At 41.8% G+C, this 22,539-nt stretch overlaps 1 protein-coding gene across 4 annotated transcripts in view; it reads right to left on the bottom strand.

Moving 5' to 3' along the window:
* LDAH (lipid droplet associated hydrolase) overlaps window positions 1-22,539 on the bottom strand; it is a 109,536-nt gene that overhangs the window by 3,705 nt on the left and 83,292 nt on the right. For 2 of the 4 annotated variants that reach the window (XM_047782561.1, XM_047782565.1), the window contains one exon: window positions 12,079-12,161. In XM_047782561.1, coding sequence (XP_047638517.1) covers window positions 12,079-12,161 — 83 coding nt within the window. Of the gene's footprint in view, window positions 1-5,515; window positions 5,700-9,045; window positions 9,264-12,078; window positions 12,162-22,539 lie in introns of those variants that run through there. The other 2 variants (XM_047782564.1, XM_047782563.1) reach the window with 2 other exon arrangements.

Raw genomic sequence — 22,539 nt, 5'->3', positions numbered from 1 at the left:
AGGAGGGGAGGACTGGAAGCACTGCGTACACAGCAATTAGCCTGGATAAGGGCATCTGGTGGGAGCTGTGGGCAGGAAAGGTGCCCAGGTTGCTGAGGCCCAAACTGAATCTTCAAGTTGGGGGAGCAACTGTGGGGAGCGTAGCAAGCAAGTAATACATATGAGGGAGGGCGGCATGCTTGGGAATTAGAAGGAATTAAAAATGGCTGGAGCACAGGGTGGTGGGAAGTAAGACTGGAGAGGCGGAGAGAGACGAAGTCATGAACAGCCTGTGTGCCACGCTGAGGAGGCTGGACCTTGTTCTGAAGTCCACAGGAGCTAAGAAGAGACTTTTCACAATGAAGTGACATGATTAAGTCTCTATGGTAGGAAACTCACGCCTGACTGCAATGACAGAGAGGATGGAGGGGATCAAGGAGAGGTGGGAGGAGGAGATGGGAAATACGGGTTGGGGGCTCGGTGGATATTTGACGCTTTGGATCGTTAAATCCATTATCTGAAATCTGGACAGGTGAGATCGCTCTTTTAAAAACACGAGCCTTTGTTACACGAACCTTATGATGTAACCAATATTTAAAGAGACGGTTAGTTAAAAAACACTTTAAAGAGGAAAATTTTAATGGAGTACCCCAGAGAGTCAATTACTAACAGCTCAACCTTGAGTTGCAGACTTATTCTGAATCACTTCATAGTGGTTCTTCTGGCTGTCACCTGATGTTTTAGCTTTGAATGCTGCAAAGGACCTGTGGCTCAGCCATTTCTCACTTAATTTACTCTTCCCATTCTCCTAGTTTTGCTCACTACAACTATTTCTGGGCACACCAAGACCTCACAATCAAAATTCATTTTTCCAGGGCTCTTAGCAGAGTATGAAGTTCCTTTTGGTTTCCTGGAGAGAAACCATAGGAGAGCCTGGCTGTTGCCCGGTTCTTTCCTCCTGGTGCCAGTCTCTCTAGAGCTCTTAAAATGCTGCAACTTCACACCCAGTGGGTGACTATTCTGGCCAGTTGTGGAAAAAAAAGTTTCTCAGAATTTCTCAGCAACCACCCTGCTACCTACAGCTTCTCCTTGAAATACTGTTGGAAGTATAAGCTGCCTGCAGGCATTAATTACCAACAGAGCTAATAACTTCAGGTTCCCCCCAAACCACTCCCTAGTCTCACCACCAAGAATCCTTTAAATTATATCCAGGAAACAGTGTCTGGAACAGTCATTATGCAAGTTGTTCAGCACTTCCTCAGAGTATGAAACAGTGTTGAGAAATCTGGAAATTTGAAATTCAGACATGCGCTTGTGTCTGTCAGGTCTGTTCCTCTGCTCCAGGGCTTGAAGATACCGGGACACTGGGAAGGTTAGTCTGGGAGTCCTCACCCCGGTCCAAGCTACAGCGGTGAGGCCTTGTGAAAACCCGTATGACAAAAGGGTCGACTAGAAGGAAAGCAGGGCCAAAAAGACCTCCCCTGAGGAAGTCTCTTTGACAAGCAGGACAACAGCCTTGTGGCACCTGCGGTTGCTTTCTGCCCAACTCAAGAGACTAGTGAGTCAACTGTAACTTGAAAGGACTCCATGGAGAAGTGGAGCTTGATGAGCCTCAGCGCTGGGGAAAGGCCACCCCTTCCCTCATGCGTGAAGGTGTCCGCTGAGTAGGAATAATAAACAAGGATCACAGGGACCCACACCTGCCTGGAGTATCAAGAGACACTCTCCCAGTAGTTAGGTGGCATGTGCTGTGCAAGGCATATACTAGGAAGCTCAACCCAAGGTGACACCAGTGTTCAAGCCAGCGTCACAGTGAGGACTACAGACTTCCTGTATGTTCATCTGATTTCATTTCTGGATCCCCCATGACCGTAATCATTTTGAGGGGGTTTTATCTCCTTACACTGCTAAGTGATAGTGGGGTAAGGCCTTTCTATTTTGGCTTTGTTTAAGTTCTTCTTCAGGCCGTGTTCACTGAAGGGCTCTGTAAGAAAGTCTTGGCTTACAAGGCAAGTCTTGGCTGTTTCTAATGCCTTTATATACACTGGCTCAAGATACTTCCTGTTCCCTAGAGATTATAAGTCACAGGCAATAGATCTGAACAGAGGACTCTGCACCTGTAACCCTAAACAGAAAACTGAAAAATATGGGGTGTGTGGAGGTAGTGGTGGCGGGTAGGAACGGACAGGTGAAGCAGAAAGAAAGAAATAACCAGACACCAAAGCATAGTGGCTGAGAGTGTATACTAGTCTTATGTTGAGACGTAAAAATGAATCACAACAAATAACAATGACCTGATGAAAACTGAGAACCATTTTCCAGGTTCTTTGCTAAGCTCTGTGTTCACTGAGTCCTTATAATAATATTCTGAGGAAGGCTTTTTATTCCTCTTTTACAGAAAAGGAAACTTAGGCTTAGAGAGACTAACTTGCTTAAGTTGAAACAGTTAGTGAATATAACCCAGTGAAAACCCGAGTTATAAAACCAGAGAGAGCATTCATAATCAATACCTTTTACTACTATTTAGAATTTAGAATAAGCCGACTCAAGGTATGAAAACACAAACCTGAAGACTGAAAGGGATTAACCTGGTAATGAGACCTAACTGAATGTGATCATTACGAAGAGGGATGAAGTCTACGCAGTTCCTCTGGGGTGTGGCTGGTCGTGGGGGTGATTACCACTGTGAAAGTACTGGAGCTGTTCACTAAGAATCCCACGCTGGCAGTAGGCTGTTCAAATCAAAAGTTTATAAGAAAATACATTCTTTTCTGTAGTTTGTTTCTCCTTGGCCCTTGTGTTGATACGCACGAGCGCTGATAAGAAGTATATATTATTGGTATGGAAATTCTGCTACTTCCAAATTGTTAAGTAATCATGTTTACTATTAAACACAAAATTTAATTTTCTCAGTTCTAGATTTTGCCCAGGACCGTGCTCTTGCTTTTCTCTGTGAACCTTCTACAGTTAAGCTGGAATTATGGTTCCCACAGTCTCTGTGCTCTCAGGCATATTTTCCTTTAGCTTTCCAGCTGCCCGAGGAGACATGTCCCTGATAAGATGTCCCTGCCAACGGCTGCATCTTGCTCCCATACAGAAGCCATGCCTGTCTTTTCTCCCGAGGTTTCTTTTCTTTTCTTTACTTTTTGCTGTGGAAACTGACAGGTTCATAGCATTTTCCACCCTAAATGACTCTAAGCCTATCTCCCATCTGGCCCTGGCTCAGTGGTCAGAATTGGGAAGTAAGACAGCTCTGCCCTGGAGAAGCTCCAGAGTCAGGCGAACACAGGCATATGCAGCTGGTCCTTCAATACAACAGGCAGAGAGAGGTGTGAACAAAGTGCGGGAGGAGCCTGAAGTAGGGAAACCCTTCTGCCCCGAGGGAGTCAACGCAGCTTTGCTTTCGCATACGGTGCACTGCTGGCTTTTATGCACGACTAATAGAGGATTTACAGTAAGAACAAAAGAAATATTAGACACCGTCTCATGACGTGAGTTTATATATTTGATTTAGTGAATTACTAACAAAAATCACTTTCAATGATATATCAACATCGTACAATATTAAACATGAAAAAAGCCATACACCAAAAATCACTACCGAGCGATACCAAATATTACTCAGCCATAAAAAAGGGAGAGTCGGAGTTCCCGTCGTGGCGCAGTGGTTAACGAATCCGACTAGGAACCATGAGGTTGCAGGTTCGGCCCCTGCCCTTGCTCAGTGGGCTAAGGATCCGGCGTTGCCGTGAGCTGTGGTGTAGGTTGCAGACACGGCTCGGATCCTGTGTTGCTGTGGCTCTGGCATAGGCCGGTGGCTACAGCTCCGATTCGACCCCTAGCCTGGGAACCTCCATATGCCGAGGGAGCGGCCCAAGAAATAGCAACAACAACAACAACAACAACAAATAAATAAATTAAAAAAAAAAAAGTTAAAAAAGGGAGAGTCTGCCATTCGCGACAACATGGATGGATCCTGAGGGTGTTATATGCTAAGCAAACTCAAAAAAGACCAATGTTGTATGATCTCACCTCTGTGTGGAATCTAAAATAAAACAGAATTCACAGAAAGCAGGCTGGTGATTGCTAGCGGCAGGGGGAAGGAAGTGCGGGAAATGGGTGAAGGTGGTCAAAAGGTATAAACTTCCAGTTATAAGATAAGTAAGTTCTGGGGATGTAACACACAGCATGGTGGCTGGAGTGAACACCATGTGGAAAGTTGTTAACAGAGTAGACCTTAAAATTCTTATCACACACAAAATCTTGTAACTAAGTGAGGTGATGAATGTTAACTGGTGGTAAAGTTATGTGCTAATTCTTTTTTTTTTTTTTTTTCGCTTTTTAGGGCTGCTCTTGGCGACATATGGAAGTCCCCAGGCTAGGGGTTGAATCAGAGATACAGCCTACGCCACAGCCACAGCAACAAGGGATCTGAGCCACATCTGCCACCTATACCATAGCTTATGGAAATGCCAGATCTTTAACCCACTGAGCGAGGCCAGGGAGCGAACCTGCATCCTCATGTATACTAGTCAGGTTTGTTACCGCTGAGCCAGGACGAGAACTCCTTGCTAATTCCATCTCAGTAAAACTGGAATAAAAATCTATCCGAATTACTTCTCTTTAGTAAGAGTCCACTAGGACTATAGGCATCACAGGAATTGCTGCTGGACAAGAGCAATGGGTGGGCGGCTGCTTCTAGCCTCTCCTAAAAGTCAGGCACTTAGCCCTCAACTCTACAACCTTAAAGGAAAGGAAAGCTATTCTGTAACACATGCATCTCTTTTTGGTTATTTAAAAATCCCATCCAGAGGGGTGGGGGGATGTGCTTGGGTTGTGGGATAGAAATCGTATAAAATTGGATTATGATGATCATTGTACAACTACAAATGTAATAAATTCATGGAGTAATAAAATAAATAAATAAAATATCTAAAAAACCCAGTTATCTACAATCATGCTATTCAGTAAAAAAAAAAAAAAAAAAAATCCCATTCATCTTGGGAACAAAGGGATAGCAGTCACAAGCCTTTAACATTTCACTGCAGTCTTTCTAAACAACCATTTTTAGGAACTTGAAAAACTGCTAAAGAAAGGGAGGTATTTTAGAAAATCCATTTTTCAACTTATCTTGTTTCCTTTCTTTTTTCCCCCCAGAACTGGCTCAATTACCATTCTCAAAAAAATGAGAATTAAAATCCCTAAAGATTAAAAAACGTGGCCAAAGACGGAGGTGAACACACAGTCCTTTAGGAGCCCTGAGCCCTGCTCTCCCTGCAGGCATCTAGGGGGGCACTGGGAATCGGGCACCAAAGGACCAGGCGGTCCAAGCAGGTTCTGACTGGACCACTCTCCAGTGGCTGGAACAATCCCGCTTCCAGAGCCCTGCCAGGCGGGGCTCTCTCCTTTCTGCATGACTCAAGGGTAAAGGGCCAGAACCATACCTTATTCCCAAACAGAGGTCAGTGGGCCATCTGGTGACTAAGTACGTCTCCTTCTTACCTGGGACTGGGATGAGCAGCAGACCCAAGGCATCTGCCCTCCTCTGGTAAGGCAGCAGGGTAGGAGGCACTGGGGGCAAATGTATCTTCCTGTGCTTCTGCTTCTCCCTGGTTATATGCCCCAGGAAACTGGCAGAGGTGCTGGAAGAGTCTTGCTTAACCAACAGAGAAGTGGCCGGCTCCGCTGAATTCTCCACACGAGGGTACAGGGCCCGAGTCCTGCTGAAGATTTAAGTACTACTGTGTTTTCCTTCCCTGCTATTCCTACACAACGTCTCCCTCAGGCATCTAAGGAGAAGCAGTGGTTAGAATGGGACTGGGGCTTTCCAGGGTCACTTGGCTACATATTTAATATTACCAAAATCTTTCATTATAGAATAAAAATATCTGAAAGAGTGTACGGGGGAGGAAAAGTTAGGCAAAGTCTTTGTAAAGTACTCAGAGGCATATCTAGGATATTTATAACTTCGTAATAGTAATAATAATAATAAACAACTTTTACTGAATGTTTAGTACATGCCAGACACCCTTGCAAAGTCTTCATGTGAATTACACATGGCCTTATATTTTTCAAATAATTTATGAGAATAGATACTATTATTAAACCATTTTATTGATGAAAAAGGAGACGCAGCGTGATCCAGTAACTTAACCAAGGTCACACATGTAAAGCAAGTGCTGGAGCTGGAGTTTGAGCCTCAGGCTGTGACTCTAAGATTCTGCTCCCCAAATACACTCCTCCTTTGGAGCATGCTCCACTAAGAGGACTCAAGGGTATGCTAACACGAGGGCCTAAAATGAAGCTCTCAAGATCAAAATGATATAAACAAACCCATCTATTTCCAGGATGATTATGATATTCTGAACAGGCTTCAAATTAAACAGGCAGAACTAACACAATCAGTCTCAGACCGAGGCTGGCGGAAAGGCAGTCCTGCTTAGCTGGTCCAGGGAGCGCTTCCTATGCTCTGCTAAGCGGGACGTGTGCATGTCCGAAGGATTTGCATGCCCAGATCTGCAAACAACTGCACAAGGTCTGTTCCCAAAGGCAACGTGTGCCTCTGGGCTCAGGAGGACTAAGCAGGATGGGCGAGAGCTTGAAGCAGGGGGTCCCTGTTTCTGAGGACTCTTTGTCTCTTTTCCAACCTCGCTGTGGCCCCAGCCTGGTCCCCAGGGGGCAGGAGCAGCGTTGCTTTGCAGGAAGTCCTTCCACTGCTGCCTTTCTTCGTCAGAAAGCAGCATCTCACGTGCTCTCTACGGGAACAATTTCAGACCCCTGTTGACTGATAGTGACATTCAGATTCCGTCTGGCAGTAGTACACACCAGCTGTTTCCATCAGCCTAGGCCAAAGACGGTCACGGCAGTTTAGAATTTCCCTCCTAAGTGAGTTTTAAATGAAAACTTCGTTTCTAAACCAAACTCTAATTCACTTTTCTAAGAATGAGACATGCATCCCCTTAGTGTTTAGAACAATGACAGAAGAAGGGAAGGCTGACCTCCTATTTGCCTCAGACACACCAGGTGCCTCATAAAGCAGAGCGTACCCTGGGGGCTTCCAGAAGGACTGGAACTGGGGGGGGGGGGGCAAAAATATACAGTTGATTCTTTTGCTTTGGTTTATTCCATCCTGGTTCTCATTCTCGTTCCTCCTGCCTCCACTCCCTTCTTATTCATTAGCTCGTCTCCTTCCTCCCAACCTCTAAGCTGTGTTCCCCGAGGATCAACCTTTAGAAGGCTTCTCTCCTTATACTACACACTTCCTTAGGTTACTGTTACCCATGCTCACGACCTCAAATGTATCCTCATCATTCCCCAGTCAAAACTGAGCCCAGCCTCCTCTTCCAGGCTTCACACTCGTACATCCAGCTACCTGCCAGATTGTCCGCTTGGATGTCCCACAGGTATCTCAGACAAAAATGCCAAAACTAACTACTTTCTCACCCGTCTCCCACAGCGTGCTGGTGCTTCACCTCCCATCTTCCCTATCTTGTTACAAAATCCAAATACAGAGAAATAATCTTAGACACCATCTCCATTCTCTCATATCCTACGAGTATCCTTTGATTCTACTTCCTAAATCTTTCCAAATTCTACCTCCTCGTCACCCCCAAATCCACTGCCTTAGTTCTTATAAGAGTCCTCTAAACAGGTGTCCCACCCCGTTTCATTTTTTCCCCCCATATTCTGATACACATTCCCTCCCCTCCCTCCAATAATCCCCTTCATTGGTTAATCTGGCCATAGTCCTAGGGCTGAGTGATACGAACTGGTACCTCTGAACTGACTGAACAGATGGCATATGTTTGTCAAACATTCTGAATACCACGTATCATCCTGATTATTGCCCCCTTCCTTACTTAAATCCTTCAGCGGTTCCCCAACGACTCAAAATAATCTCTTTAAAGTAGCATCTCGTGGTTTCTTGTCCTCAGGCCAGTGCCCAAGCTACAATACCATGCTGATTAACTTTTCTAGTGCCTCAAAGCAAGGCTTCTTCACTTGGGGTCTATAGGTCCACATAAGTTCATGGGCAGATGCAGCACAGTTACAGGGAGAGGGGTAATGTAAACTTGGGTGGGAAAAAGAATGTCTTTTTTTTTTTTTTCTGATCCCTAACTATAATTTAGTACTGCCTTTAATAATGAATATAGCAACAGACCACAGAAGTATTAGTAATGCCTGTATTTTGTTACCTATAAAATTATTGAAAATTTCAAATTACAGTCAATTTGTAAATAACTAAAAATTAATTTATGCACGTCACTATGAATTTACAAGAACAATTCTGACTGCTATTATATCGCAATATTTAGTTTGTTAATAAAGATGCCTCGTATTATATACCACAAGTTTGTCTTTAATATATTTTGATAACTTTAATATTAATTTTTGGGGGTAATCTCCTGCATTTATTTCATGCACTTAGAAATATTATTCTGAGAAGAAGTCTATACATGACATAGCCGAAGAGATCCATGGCACAAAAGAGGCTTAGAATCTCTACTTTATCTGTCCATCCATCTAGCATGCATTTATTATCAGCAGCATTGTGCTAGGCCAGCGGGATACCCAGATGAGAAAAACCTTCAAGGTGGATGAGAGGGGAAACCGACCATTTAAATACTGTGTGATAAATGCAATATTATCACTTTACATATGGAGCCATGGGGGCTGAGGGGGAGGGACATCTAATCAAAACCAGGGGCTGGGGAAGGCCTTTTAAAGATGGCAGTGGAGCCAAGTCTTAAAGGACAGGTAGGATGTAGCAGGTGAAGAAAAAACACAACCTGTGACACCACAGTCCCTACTATACTTTTGGAAACAACTGTGAGTCAGATATATTTGCTCCAGGAAAGGGAAACGGCTCTGTGTAGTGAGGAAGCGCTGTCTGACACGGTGTGCAAAGTCTCTAGACCGTAGAAAGAAGGGAGAAGACAATCAGCTCCAAAGACGTTTCAGCGTCAAAAGGGCCCCTTTCCAGAGTTCTCTTGTGGCGCAGCAGGGTCGGGACCTGGTGTTGTCACTGTAGCGGCTTGGGTCACTGCCGTGGCACAAGTTCAATCCCTGGCCTGGGAATTGCCACGTGCCATGGGTACGGCAAACAAACAAACAAACAAACAAAGAGCCCATTTCCCTCAAGAAGATAAAAATTTCTCCTTGTGTGGAAATCCAGTGGTAGAAAACCTGCTGATTATGATAGTTTTCTAAGGGGAAGACAAAGAATCCCAAAGCCATCCATGTGAGGTGGTAGAGTGGCTGCTTTTACGCCTTCTTGTAGCTTCCTGAATAGAATGCATAAAGATCATTTTCAGAACTGTTTTAAAAGCTGAATCACTGAAATGTATTGAACAATTTTTGCAACAAAATGTGTGGCTGAAAACACTTGAGTCAGTGTTTCACAGTTAACAGTCCTGGATAGGCATGAAGTTTCTGAATGCTTATATTTGGGCTGAAATGGGACAGAGTAGCCTTGACTAGAGTATCTGAAACTGGGATTACATCTAGTCTTGGGAATTAATTTTCAAGTTTGACTTATTATTAGGGTTGTGTGGAAGGCAGGAGAAAATGCCCACTGTTTTCCCAGAACTATGTTTCCTTTCAAGTTGCCTTATTTTCTCAAGCAGTCTGGACACATGTTCATTCAACTTTCACCAGTATTAAATTACAGCATGTTTCCTTTTTTTTTTTATTACAGAAATAAGTTGCAGTAAACTTCCTGTCCTTTAACTCATTTCACTAAGGAACGGGAATTGTATTATTCTAACGGAGAGCTCAAATTTAGCTGGTAGAAAGGATAGCCAATTAATTGCAGGCAGCTTTGCATCATTAAACTAAACAATGTCTTGCTTTCCCAAATTCCACAAGTACATTAAATGCTATCTTAAAAACAAAACCATTCCCTGTGGTTGGGAAAGTTTAGTCCTGTGACTGTGTGTTAATATTAACCTTGAAACACCTGCCATCTACCATTTTACCCCCATATTTCTCCCATAAAAGGTTCAGCAAACTGCAGTCTCAACACAGTTACCAAGAGCAGCCCTCTGTCTGGGAATGATTACACTTGCATATGGATTTAACTTAGCACAGGAATAAGTTAGCACCTGCCTTTGACCTCTTCCTGAGCACAACATACAAAGAGAACCCAAGAATGACGAGTACTTTACAGCAGCTGGCTTCCACAGGTGGTAAGATGGGCTTTGACACATGATGGGTCTAGTCATTCAGCAAGTGTGGATTCTGGAAGTGAGCATCTGCCAGTCTTCTTATTAACTGGCAATTGAGGTCTTTTAAATGAACTTCCAGCCTTGAGAATTCAAATGCATTTTGGAAACAAATTCACTTATAATTTAACTAAAAAAGAAAATGCCGTTTTTCTTGTTTTTTCACATAGGTCAATGACTGAAAACATTGAAAGCCCTGGAGAGAGGGTCCTTGTGAGGCCCGACCTCCCCCATTCTATTAGGTAGGGTTTCCACTGTCTCCAAAACTTCAAGCTCTAGTCAACTGCTATTTTAGAAATATGATGACCACTATGGCCATAAGACAAACATAGAATGGCACTTTCAAAAGTTCTCTCTGGGTGAAGCTACTAGAGATGAATATTCTAAAAATATTTTTAAAGAACATATACTTTTCTTGCTTTACAATAATTGTATTGGAGGGGTTAAGAGAAATACAAATTAACACTATAGGCAAAAGTTTAAGTTAAATCTCACAAAGTTTATGAAGAGATGCTAAGCCCAATGGGGTATTTAAGATTTTACTTGCAGATTTAGGTTCCTGGGCCCCATTAAGACCTGACCACATAGTGGGACTCATTTCATTGCATCTAGCAGATGGCACAGTTCAGCACCGATGACTGCAAAGCTCTATATTTGCACAGTCCAACAGAAACAGAAAAGCACACATGTAATTTAAAAATTTCTATAAATTACACTTTAAAAAGTATAAAGGAATGGATGAAATTACCTTTAAGAATATATATCATTTAACCCAATGTATCTAAAATATCATTTCAACACCTAATCAATATAAAAACATTAATGAAATATTTTACTTTTTTTGGTGCTAAAATACACATTTTATACTTACGACACATCTCAATTCACAGTAGCCATGAATAACCACATGTGCCTAGTGGCTATTGTGTTAAGATGGTACAGCTCTATCCTATTCATGATGGACAGACAGACTAAAGATACCATGGGAGTACTAGGGCCACCTAAGTTCTAGGGTGCTTAAACATATTCTAAACCATGGGCCCCTCAGTCTCAGAGACTGCTGCTTCCAAATACACTCGTGTAAGATTCTAGCACTTGCAGCCGCATTTCCAAATGTTAAATATTTCAATTGTAGCCTTTTTGCATCTGCTTGTATAGAAAACTGGTCTTGGTGTTAGAGGTGGGCATTCCTACTCTAATGAACTGGAGAATAAGAAAGATGGGCTCACTGAGTCATCAGATCATAGGAATGTTAGTTCTTTTCCAATGTGCTACTTATACTTTAATAAAACTCATTTATTCCATACATATTGAGGTCTTCTTGGACAGGGCTCTAGAAAGAAGTATTTTGTTGTTGTTGTTGTTGTTGCTGTTGTCTTTTTTTTGCTACTTCTTGGGCCGCCCCTGCAGCATGTGGAGGTTCCCAGGCGAGGGGTCAAATCGGAGCTGTAGCCACCGGCCTACACCAGAGCCACAGCAACGCAGGATCCGAGCCGCGTCTGTGACCTACACCACAGCTCACAGCAACGCCGGATCGTTAACCCACTGAGCAAGGGCAGGGACCGAACCCGCAACCTCATGGTTCCTAGTCGGATTCGTTAACCACTGCGCCACGATGGGAACTCCTAGAAAGAAGTATTGATTCTAAAAATAAACCCAAGAAAAACAGACAGTGAAACATATTTAAGTTAACTATGCAGTCAGCCTTACTTTCTACGGCACTGTCAAGGACTGCATTGAAGTTGACTAGAAGTAGAACTTGATTTGCAAGTAGCAAATTCTTGAGATCTTACAGATTTTAACCAAATCTAGCCTTTATTCCTCAGTATGTATTTCTGCCCATATACTAACTTCCTTGTAGCACTTAAGTAATTACCTTAGATAAATGTTCTCTTATGGTTTCGTTGTCTCTCTTCACCACCTCCATCATTTCTTGGCTCGCAAGGTAGGCAACATTAACTATATTAAAATAAAAGGCAAATACTTAGAATATACAGAACAAACACAAACGTCAAATTAGTTGAACTACGTTCTACATTCCTGTTCCACCTTTTCTTTCAGCAAGTACTATGTGATGAGATGTTAGTGAGGCTAAGAGAGGCGTGTAAGTCAGGCAACATGTGTTGTCTTGGAAATAAGAGCATGTCCTATGGAAAAATATCCCCTCACCCTCACCTGGCTTTCTCAATAGCAACATTTAGCAGTATGATGGCCTAATGTCAGATACCATAGCCGATGTGGTAACTATACCTGATCAAGGTGTTTTTATGATTTAAGGACTGAAGCACATTTTTTTTCTTTTTTTTTTATTACTCAAATGAATTTATTACATTTATAGTTATACAATGATTATCACAATCCAATTTTATAAAACATATTTTGACAGACAAATCATGTATGCCAGGGAAACTGCGCACAGTTACGAACATGAAACTGTGCAGGAAACAAAACCAACTTGGTAATTTTTTTTAAAAAAGGACACAACTAGGCATTCCCCTCGTGGCGCAGCAGAAATGAATCTGACTAGGAACCATGAGGTTGAGGGTTTGATCCCTGGCCTCGCTCAGTGGGTTAAGGATCTGGCAATGCTATGAACTGTGGCATAGGTTGCAGACGCGGCTCAGATCTGACGTGGCTGTGGCTGTGGTGTAGGCCAGCAGCTGTAGCACCAATTCAACCCCTAGCCTGGGAACCTGCAGGTGTGGCCCTAAAAAAAGGCAAAAAAAAAAAGGACACAACTAAAAAGAATGTTTATTTTAAAATAGGTTTAAAGGGCCTTTAAGAGTTGTTAATGAGGGTTAGTCCTATTAGGCTGACTGCAAAATGAGCAGAGTGACCCTCATTTTCAAGATACCTGGGAAAGAGGAAGAAAGCCAGAAATAACATGAATTTATATGACTTTCTGGTACTGCTACACACATTTTCATTTGATTCTTTGTGTCCTGAATTCCACTTTGATTGGTATTATTGTTACTTTGCTTTCTTTTTGGCACCATCTGCCTATCTGTCCTTTCTTTTATTTTTAATCTTTTATCATTTTAAGTATATCTCTTGAAATCATAAGTGAACTTCTTTAAAAACACAATATGAAAGTCTCTCTTAAATAAAGGGACTTAGCATATTCACATATACTGCTATAAAAGATATTTGGTCCTGTTCCAGTCAGTCAGTAGAATAAATTAAATAATAAAGTTCACAGCAGAAATTAATGAAATAGAAATCAGAAAAACAATTGAGAAGATAAATGAAATCAAAAGGTAAGTTCAATAAAACTGATAAACCTTTAGCTAGACTGATTAGGTAAAAAAAATTGAGAAGACAAAACGTTATCAATATCACGAAAAAGAAGCGACATCCCTATAGATACTACAGACATCAAAAGGATAATCGGGTCATGTTGTGGATAACCTGATGTTAAGAAATTCAATAACTCAGATGAAACAGTCTGCACAAAGACACAAATTTTAAGCTCAGTTGAAATAGATAACCTCAATAGTCTTATTATCTATTAAATTAAATTTGTAAGTTAAAGCCTCTCCACAAAGAAAACTCCAGGGCAAGAGGAGTTCATTGGTCTGCTCTACCAAACATTTAAGGAAGACATAATATTAATATAAATATTAATTTATTATATATAGTATATAATATATATAAATAACATAAGTTCTTCCAGAAATGACTACACAGATATGGATATTTAATTTCTGACAAAGATAGCATTTCGGAGCAGCAGGAAACAGGTGATCTGTGGCGGCCAGAATTCTAAGATGATGCAAATAATCCTTGTCCTTTTAAAATCCCTCCGCTTATTAAAGTGTGGGTGAAACCTGTGGATACGATGAGATATTACGCCCATAATGAGGTTGTGCTATCAACGGAGAGACTTGAAGGGGGATCTCCCCAGTGGCCTAACCTAATCACACAAGTCCTTCAAAATCGGACTTCCCTCTGGCTAGTGGCAGAAGAGGAAGTCAGAGATTCAAAGCACCGAAAGGATTAAATGCACTGCTGTTTTTTTGTTTTTGTTTTTTTTTGGTCTTTTTGCCTTTCCTAGGGCCGCTTCCCATGGCACATGGAGGTTCCCAGGCTCGGGGCCTACTTGGAACTGTAGCTGCCGGCCTACGCCAGAGCCACAGCAACGCGGGATCCGAGCCGCCTCTGCGATCTACACCACAGCTCACGGCAATGCCGGATCCTTAACCCACTGAGCAAGGCTAGGGATCGAACCCGCAACCTCATGGTTCCTAGTCAGATTCGTTAGCCACTGAGCCACGAAGGGAACTCCAACCACTGTTGGTTTTTAAGATGGTGCTCTTGTGAAAAGGACCTGAAAGTGACCTCTAGGAGCTGAAAAGGAATCCCTGGCTGACAGCCAGCAAGAAAATAGGGACTGCAGTCAAAACGCCACATGAACTGGATCCTGCCAACAACCTCATTGAGCTCAGAAGTGGATTTCTGGATGGCAGGAGCAGAAAGGAGGCTTCTGAGATGCAGGCAATGGTGAGTTTCAAGCTGAGTGGGAGTTGGTTACAAGGGAATTTGCTCTCTGATATTTCATGGAGCTAAATATTTATGTTTTAAACACTTTTCTGTAATGTTATTCTTGAATTATAAAAAAATTATAAAATTCAAAAAACTTGTAAGGAATCTTACACTTCTAAAAGTAAATTTTTCATTAGGGAAACCTCACCCACCCTGTATTCCTATTCTCTTTTTTCCTGGTAAGTTTCCATCTAAGTATACTTTTATGTTGTTTGTTTTTAGAAAGTAAAGCACCAGTTTCCTTTGCAGTAATTGCTCCAAGGAAGCCATCTTTTTCATTCCTCAGAAATGCTCATAACACAGCACAGTGGTCAGAAATAATAATACCAAGCAGAAGTGTAATTTCCTAAGGGGAAAACAAATGTCTCCTGGCAATGACTGTCAACAGCATTCCTGGAAATCCAGCAGAATTTAGTTGGATTCTATAGTGAAGGAAATATCTAGTAGCATGAGTAATGGAAATAAAACAAGAAGGGAAGAGAATGATTTAAAAGAGCGTTACTTGTCTACTTTTACTTCATTACAAATCTAGATAATTAAGGTAGAAAGAAAACCTCACTGAGTGCAATGTTCTGTTTTATTTGCTACCATCATCTTCTGAAATCTGCATAGTATTCAGGTATCACCACAGGACTTCAACTCACAGTGGAGTGGCTAAAGGAATGAAATGAGTGAGGGTTAAAGTTGGAAGACCAACAGGACACTGATCTCACAGGTTAAATGGTACCACTTAATTTTCAAGTACACATCGCCTACAATAGAAGGCTGTCTTCTGTTTAACTCCATCACCTATCAGGACGTCATTTTGTCCGTCTGAAAATCCCAACTCATCTTCAAGTCTAAATTTGTTTGTCCCCTCCTCCCTTAATCTAGCAGAACTCATCTCTCCTTTCTTGGTGTTGCTCCTGCCCTGTATCTGTTCATAATAGTCCTATATTCTTCATGTTTATTTCCCCTACCATGCTGGAAATAACCCAAGGACATCAGTGATACTTCATTTACTGTTCTCTCCAGTGCCTATCCAAGTGTTTGCTTCATGGCAGGTGTCAGTAAGGGTTGTAAATTAAATAAATAGGAAGGGATTGGGTTGGTGTCTTGTTGTTTTTTTGTTGTTTGGGGGATGGGAGGAGATGGGTCAGGAGGAAAAACGTGCTGCCTTCCTTGAAATGGTACAAAAGCTGACATGAGAATGGAGGCCAGAACTGGAGGGCAAAGCACACTGACAATGGTAGGCCGAGCTGGCAGGTACTTGTACAAAACTAGGACAAATCATTGCAGGCAAAGGGGGCATTCTAAGAGCTTTTGTTGATATTGGCCCCAAACTCGGCCACAAAAACCACTGGTCACAATAGTGAGGGAAAATGCAGAGGGAAGTAAAACTGCAATTAATGGGTACAATAGGAAATTTAGGGGGGTTTGAATAGTTCTCTGACGTAGACCGAGTTGTCCTGCTGTTTTGGAGGTATGTGGTCGAGCGCCACTAGTAAGGTTTCACAGTAGAATGACCTCATTTGGTGGGTTTTGGCTTCATACTGGGGAGAGAGGGCTGATGGTGCTGAAGCAGAGGGAATTACTGGAGATGGAGTTTAATTAGGGTTGGTGAATTCTGGAGGTAGGAAATCTCTCATATGTGAGTGTGTACACTACAATATAAAATGCGACTGTCACTCTTATCTGTTCTGACCAGGATATTCTTTCTAGTTGCTCTGATTTTCTTTAAAGTGGCTGTTAGGTTTTATATGCCCAAAGTATGCCATAATGTTTACAAGGGAAAAAACTCATCTCTTAAAAAGGGTTTAGTATACTCACCTCCATGACGGGAGGGTGGCTGAGGACAGTAGCCATTGGTAAGCACACAAACAGAGGTGAAATAGTGAAAGGATTCTAAATTCTCTCTAAAATAAAAAATGTACTACGAATAATCATGGGAACTGAGACAGGCTCTCCCGTGGCTAAGTGCACCTAGACATGTTTCACAGAGGGCCTCCCATAAACAAACTGCAAACTCCAGTCTGAGATTGTCTTGTCAGGGCTCGTGACGCCCAAAGACATTTACGAAGGATATGGCTGTGGTGGGCTTTAGTTACGGCACAGAGGGTGGAGAGAACTGCTGTCTAGATTACTAGTTAACTAGTACGAATGGAGTTAACTAGCTAGGTGTTTGGTAGGTCCATGGAAGAGGAGTACCAAGCCCATCTTGGAGTGGGGATGTAGTAAATACTACATACCCACCCAAAAACCTAAAACACTCCTGTTTCCTCAACTAGAGACGTGGGAAAGCCGAAACCTACATCTTTTCCATCTCTCTGATAGCTGGGGATACGGTCCAGTTCTGGCTGCCAATGGAGAGGCGAAGTTCCTGGGTGAGGACTTCTCTTTCTAAACGAACCAAAGCCTCATCAAGATTAAGCCTCTGCTTTTGCCCCATTTTCCTTAATTCCATCTGAATGTCAGAGAAGAGGCCGAGAGGGGCAGAAAACATCATGTGATCATGAGATGACAGGCATGAGGATAAATGTTCTAAGGACAAAGAGTGGAAATCTAGAAAGAATCCACATCCTTGATGACCCTGTTGAAATATTATTTACCTCTGGACTCTTCCTTTTCAACTTCTTGGGGCATGAGGAAAACAGACCCCTATTTGTTTAGGCCACTGTAACTTAGCTTTCTGTTATTTATAGCCAAACTCAATCCTAGCTAATAAAAACAAGTAAAAATGGGGCCTCTGAATTTTTTTGGTCAACAGGTGTTGAAGTTAGGTCCTTAACTTCCTATCAGATCCTGGTAATTGAGTCGGGGACATCAAGCTTTATCTATACATAGTAGGACGTCTCTGAGAGGAGGCAGAGGTAGGAGCTGACTGACTACACTTTCCAAGGATAGTTCCTCCTAGCACAACTTCTGACTGGTCCTGAGGTTGGCAAGATGTTGCTGCACATAGAGGAGTTAGCAAATTTGTAGGGTTGAAGAGAGACTGAAACTGGATGGTCCTGGATCCTAAACTCCAGCAGAGCTGCTCAGGCAGAGTTAAGGCTAGGCACTCTGAGAAGCATAAACCAGGCAAGTCTGTCAGAAGTTAAGCAGGACTACATGTGTTTAGAAACCCAGGGGAAGTCTTCTTCTAAGGGGTTCTTGGTTTTTATTTTTTTTTAGATTGTTTTCTATCTTTACTATCAGTGCCAACTGTGGCTTTTTACAATGTGAAAACAAGATCTAAAAAAATAATTCTCAGAGTTCCCTGGTGCTACACTGGGTGAAGGATCTGGTGATATCACTACCGTGGCTTGGGTTGCCGTCGTGGCGTGGATTCAATCCCTGGCCTGGGAACTTCCACAAGCCATGGGAAAAAAGGAAAAAAAAAAGGGGGGGGGAATTCTTGGAGTCCCCATTGTGGCACAGTGGGAACGAATTCGACTAGTACCCATGAGTATGTGGGTTCGATCCCTGGTCTATCTCAGTGGGTCGGGGATCTGGCATTGCCATGAGCTGTGGTGTAGGTCACAGCTGTAGCTCAGGTTCAACCCCTAGCCAGGGAACTTCCAAATGCTGTGAGTGCTGCCCTAAAAAAGCAAAAAAAAAAAAAAAAAGAGGGAATTCTCCCATTCTAAAATTTCTGCATAAACTGGAGTAATGCTTACTATTCACACAGCATATCATACTTCTCTATAAGCCAAGACTCAAGACTTTCATTATTATAACTTTTTTTTTTGTCTTTTTGTCTTTTTAGGGCTGCACCCACGGTATGTGGAGGTTCCCAGGCTAGGGGTCTAATCAGAGCTGTAGCCTCTGGCCTATGCCACAGCAGCACCAGATCTGAGCTGCATCTTCGACCTATACCACAGCTCATGGCAATGCCAGATCCTTAACCCACTGAGTGAGGCCAGGGATCGAACCCGCAACCTCATGGTTCCTGGTTGGAGTTTCCGCTGTGCCATGATAGGATTTAGTTTGCAAACAGGTAGTTTTGCCTACATGACACTGAGTTTACCAAACTGAAACGCACAACTCGGGATGTATGATTTTTAAAAAATAACACAACTGTTTAGAGTGACAGATAATTTAAGTATATATAAAAGCTGAAGTTGGCTTTTATAAATGGATTTTCCTAAGCTACAAACATAAATGAGAGAATAGGTAATGTGAGAGTCTGGTTTTGTGTTACGCAAAATATTATTCTGGGATGAAGTAAAAAATATTCTGAGACGAAACTTGTGATTCTTTAGTGAACCCTATGTGTCACTTCACTGAGTAGTTCAGTTCAGTTCATATCACTGCACATGTTTTTAAAAGTATTTCCATATTGATTAAGGAAAGGAAAGATTATGAAAGTTTCTTTTACAAGAGGGTATGAAACAATAGTAACGTAATCTATCAGGAATGCCCTTTGTCTGCACTATGTTTTTCTAGTTAGGAAACTGAAAGGAATTAAAACATCAATTTGGCCTAACCAGCAAAAAGACCTTAGGATATGTTTTAACGTTAATTATCCTGACCTGTGATACTGCTAAGCTAAAATATATTGGCTTTTAGCTTTGATCAGAAAATCCAATTTAGCTGTCTCAGTGAAAAGACTATTTTTCAGGAAATAGAAGAACATCTAAAGAAAATATGTAGTAGAAAACATTCCAGAATTAAAGTTAAAGGGGAAAAAAAAACTTATGTATTTTCTTTAAAAATAACATTCAAAACAATCTAGTTACAAAAATTAAACTGATGAAGTAGCGTGGTCTAAAACAAACAAACAAAAAACCCAAAAAAACCTGATGAAGACGTGGTAAAGTTTACAAAGAGTCCTAATTGAATCAGGACTACTCTACCCTGAGTGCTGGATAGGAAAGCATGTTTTATGCAATCTGGGGAAGAAACCTAATACATAGGATATCAGCCTGTAAGAAGCATCATTTTTGCCTAAAGGATAACGGCATCTTAAATAATTGAGTATTTTGGGTCCTTGAATTTTTCAGTCCTTACTACAACTCAGAAATATGTGTAAAAGGATACAGAAACTCAGTGTCTATCTAGATAGGCCAGGATTTATTATCCGCCGCTTGGACTGGCAAACTTCCTCCGTTTGTTTCCCTAAGATTTCTACTGAAGCACAGACATTACATTATGTGTAAACACAGCAAGTCCTCCTAAAAGTCAATGTCTGGACGACAGTCAAGCCACAGGGGAGCAGGTCTGGGGGGAGAAGGTCCGGATGGCACAGATTTGACCACTGAGAATGATCTCAGACCTGGCATCTCTTTCCCTTGATGAGCCCTCTCTTTGTGTAACATGAAAATCATGTCACTGACTCAAGGGGTTGGTTTGAATGTTGTTACCCTTCACCATTCATGGGATATGATCTAATCATCTGCAAGGGCCAGGGTCTTAGCTTATGAGCACCAGTCTCTCTCAACTGGGACCTTCTTCCACTTGCTGCAGCAGGTAACAGGAATTCCTAGGGGGATAGCCAGGGTAAGACTGGGTAAAGGCAGATTCTGTGGTAGTTGTTGGAAGAGGAGGAGCCAAGTGGATCCGAAAGAAAAAGGCTGGCTAGGATGACTGAGGTGGTTGGTTAAGGATTAGTCTACAGCAACTTCTAGGAGATGGAACTAAGTACCCACATAGAGAACAAACCAAGAACACAAGGCAGAAAGAACAGGTAATTCTTGCCTTCTTTCTTTTTATCCAAGGTTGTACAGACTGGGCAGGTATACGAAAAAAAAAAAAGAGACCAATGAAGTACTGGTTACTGGGATATCAAAAAGCCAGATCTAGAAGAAAACAGAAAATCAGAGAAGGAAGGGATGTGAGAAATGTAAGGGCTGTGCTCCAAAAGTCTGTTTGCAAGTCGGTTGTCTGGAATAGAGAGAAGCCATGTGGCTGGGGGTTCAATCTGGTGTACCAAGTCTATTTTGCACATAGTATATACCTCTACTATGGAAAAGAAATCCCAGGGTTCCCCAGGCAACAATGCAGCTGGAAGGCTCTGGTTGCCTTGAGTCAGGGAGGGGAATGTGTCCTGTGTCTTGCTTTTTGATGCCTGCACTTGGAGCATCAGAAAGCTCCTGAGACACTCAGTAGGAGGTCAGTTACTGCAGCTGAAAGGAAGACTCCTTTCCCTCAAGTGCAGCACACTTCTTCAAGAACGTGTTTACGATTTTGGTGTAGAAAAATTGGAAAGAACCTTTTATAAACACCTGTTTTAACTAAAAAACATGAAACACAGGACTATATGCTATATATTATAGTCATTAAATATACCTAGAAAAACAAAATTTTCTTTTTTTGTGTGCGTGTCTTTTGTCTTTTCTAGGGCCGCACCCGTGGCAGATGGAGGTTCCCAGGCTAGGGGTCCAATTGGAGCTACAGCTGCCGGCCTACACCACAACCACAGCAACGAGGGATCTGAGCTGTGTCTGCAACCTACACCACAGCTCATGGCAACACCAGATCCTTAGCCAACTGAGCGAGGCCAGGGATCGAACCCGCAACCTCCTGGTTCCTAGTCAGATTCGTTAACCACTGAGCCACAAAGGGAACTCCGAAAACCAAAACTTTCTTATATCCCATGTCCTGATTTGGGTTTAGAAAATTTTCTAAAGAGGTATAAGGAAAGCACAGGTAGCTGCCTATCTAACGCCTATCAGACACTCAACCGTTTTAGGGAGAGTACACTGTAACTGGTGATTAAGTCCTATTGATTGATACTCTTGTTGAATTCATCTACAACCTTGTTAATTTTCTGTTCTGTTATTCTACTGACTGTTGAGAGAGGAGTATTTAAGTATCCAGCTATACTTGTGGATCTGACCAGTTCTATCAGTTTTTGCTTCATATATTTTGCAGCTCACTTGTTTGGTGTGTATATATTTGTATTGCTATGACTCCTTGATGGACTGATCTTTTATTATTATTATGTAATCTCTCTCTCTGTTCCTGGTAATTTTCTTTGCGCTGAAGTCTACTTTATCTGGTGTTAATCTAGTCATTCCTGGTTCCTTTTGATTAATGTTTGCATGATCTATCTTTCCCCATTCTTTTACTTTCAATCATCTACCTATGTGATTACATTTGAACCAAGTTTTCTGAAGACAGTATATACATAGGTTACATGTTTTTTTATTTTTATTTATTTATTTTTTTAAGGCTGTAACTGTGGCATATGGAAGTTTCCTGGCTAGGGGTCAAATCAGAGCTGCAGCTGAGGCCTACGCCACTGCCACAGCAACACCAGATCCAAGCTGTATCTGCAGCCTACACCACAGCCACAGCAACACCAGATCCACAGCCTGCTGCAATGCTGGCTCCTTAACCCACTGAGCAAGGCCAAGGATTGAACCCGCATCCTCATGGAGACTATGTCAGGTCCTTAACCATCTGAGCCATAGTGGCAACTCCAGATTATAGTTTTTTAATCCACTTTGTCAATCATTATCTTTTAATTGGTGTATTTTGACCATTTACCTATAATGTAATTATTGGTATGTTAGAGCTTATGTGTCATTTTATTATTTATTTTCTGTTTTTTTATTTCTCCGGACTTCCTATGTGCTACTAAATGTTTTAGTATTCCATTCTGATTTACTGACAGCATTTTTGAGTATGTCTTTATATAGATTTTAAAGTGGTTATTCTAGAGATTACATTATATATGTAACTCAATCTCAGTTCCAGTGAAGTATAGAAACTTTATTTTCCCTTTATGTTCCTTTATCCTCTTCCATTTGTAATATAATTGCCTTAAATACTTCTTCTGTATATATTTAGATCCATAGCAATGTCATAATTTTTTCTTCAACTGTTAAAC

Source organism: Phacochoerus africanus, chromosome 5, assembly GCF_016906955.1.
Source record: "Phacochoerus africanus isolate WHEZ1 chromosome 5, ROS_Pafr_v1, whole genome shotgun sequence".
In the NCBI taxonomy this organism is placed as follows: domain Eukaryota; kingdom Metazoa; phylum Chordata; class Mammalia; order Artiodactyla; family Suidae; genus Phacochoerus; species Phacochoerus africanus.
The sequence above is the reverse complement of the archived record's forward strand: the minus strand, read 5'-3'. Positions and strand labels throughout refer to the sequence as shown.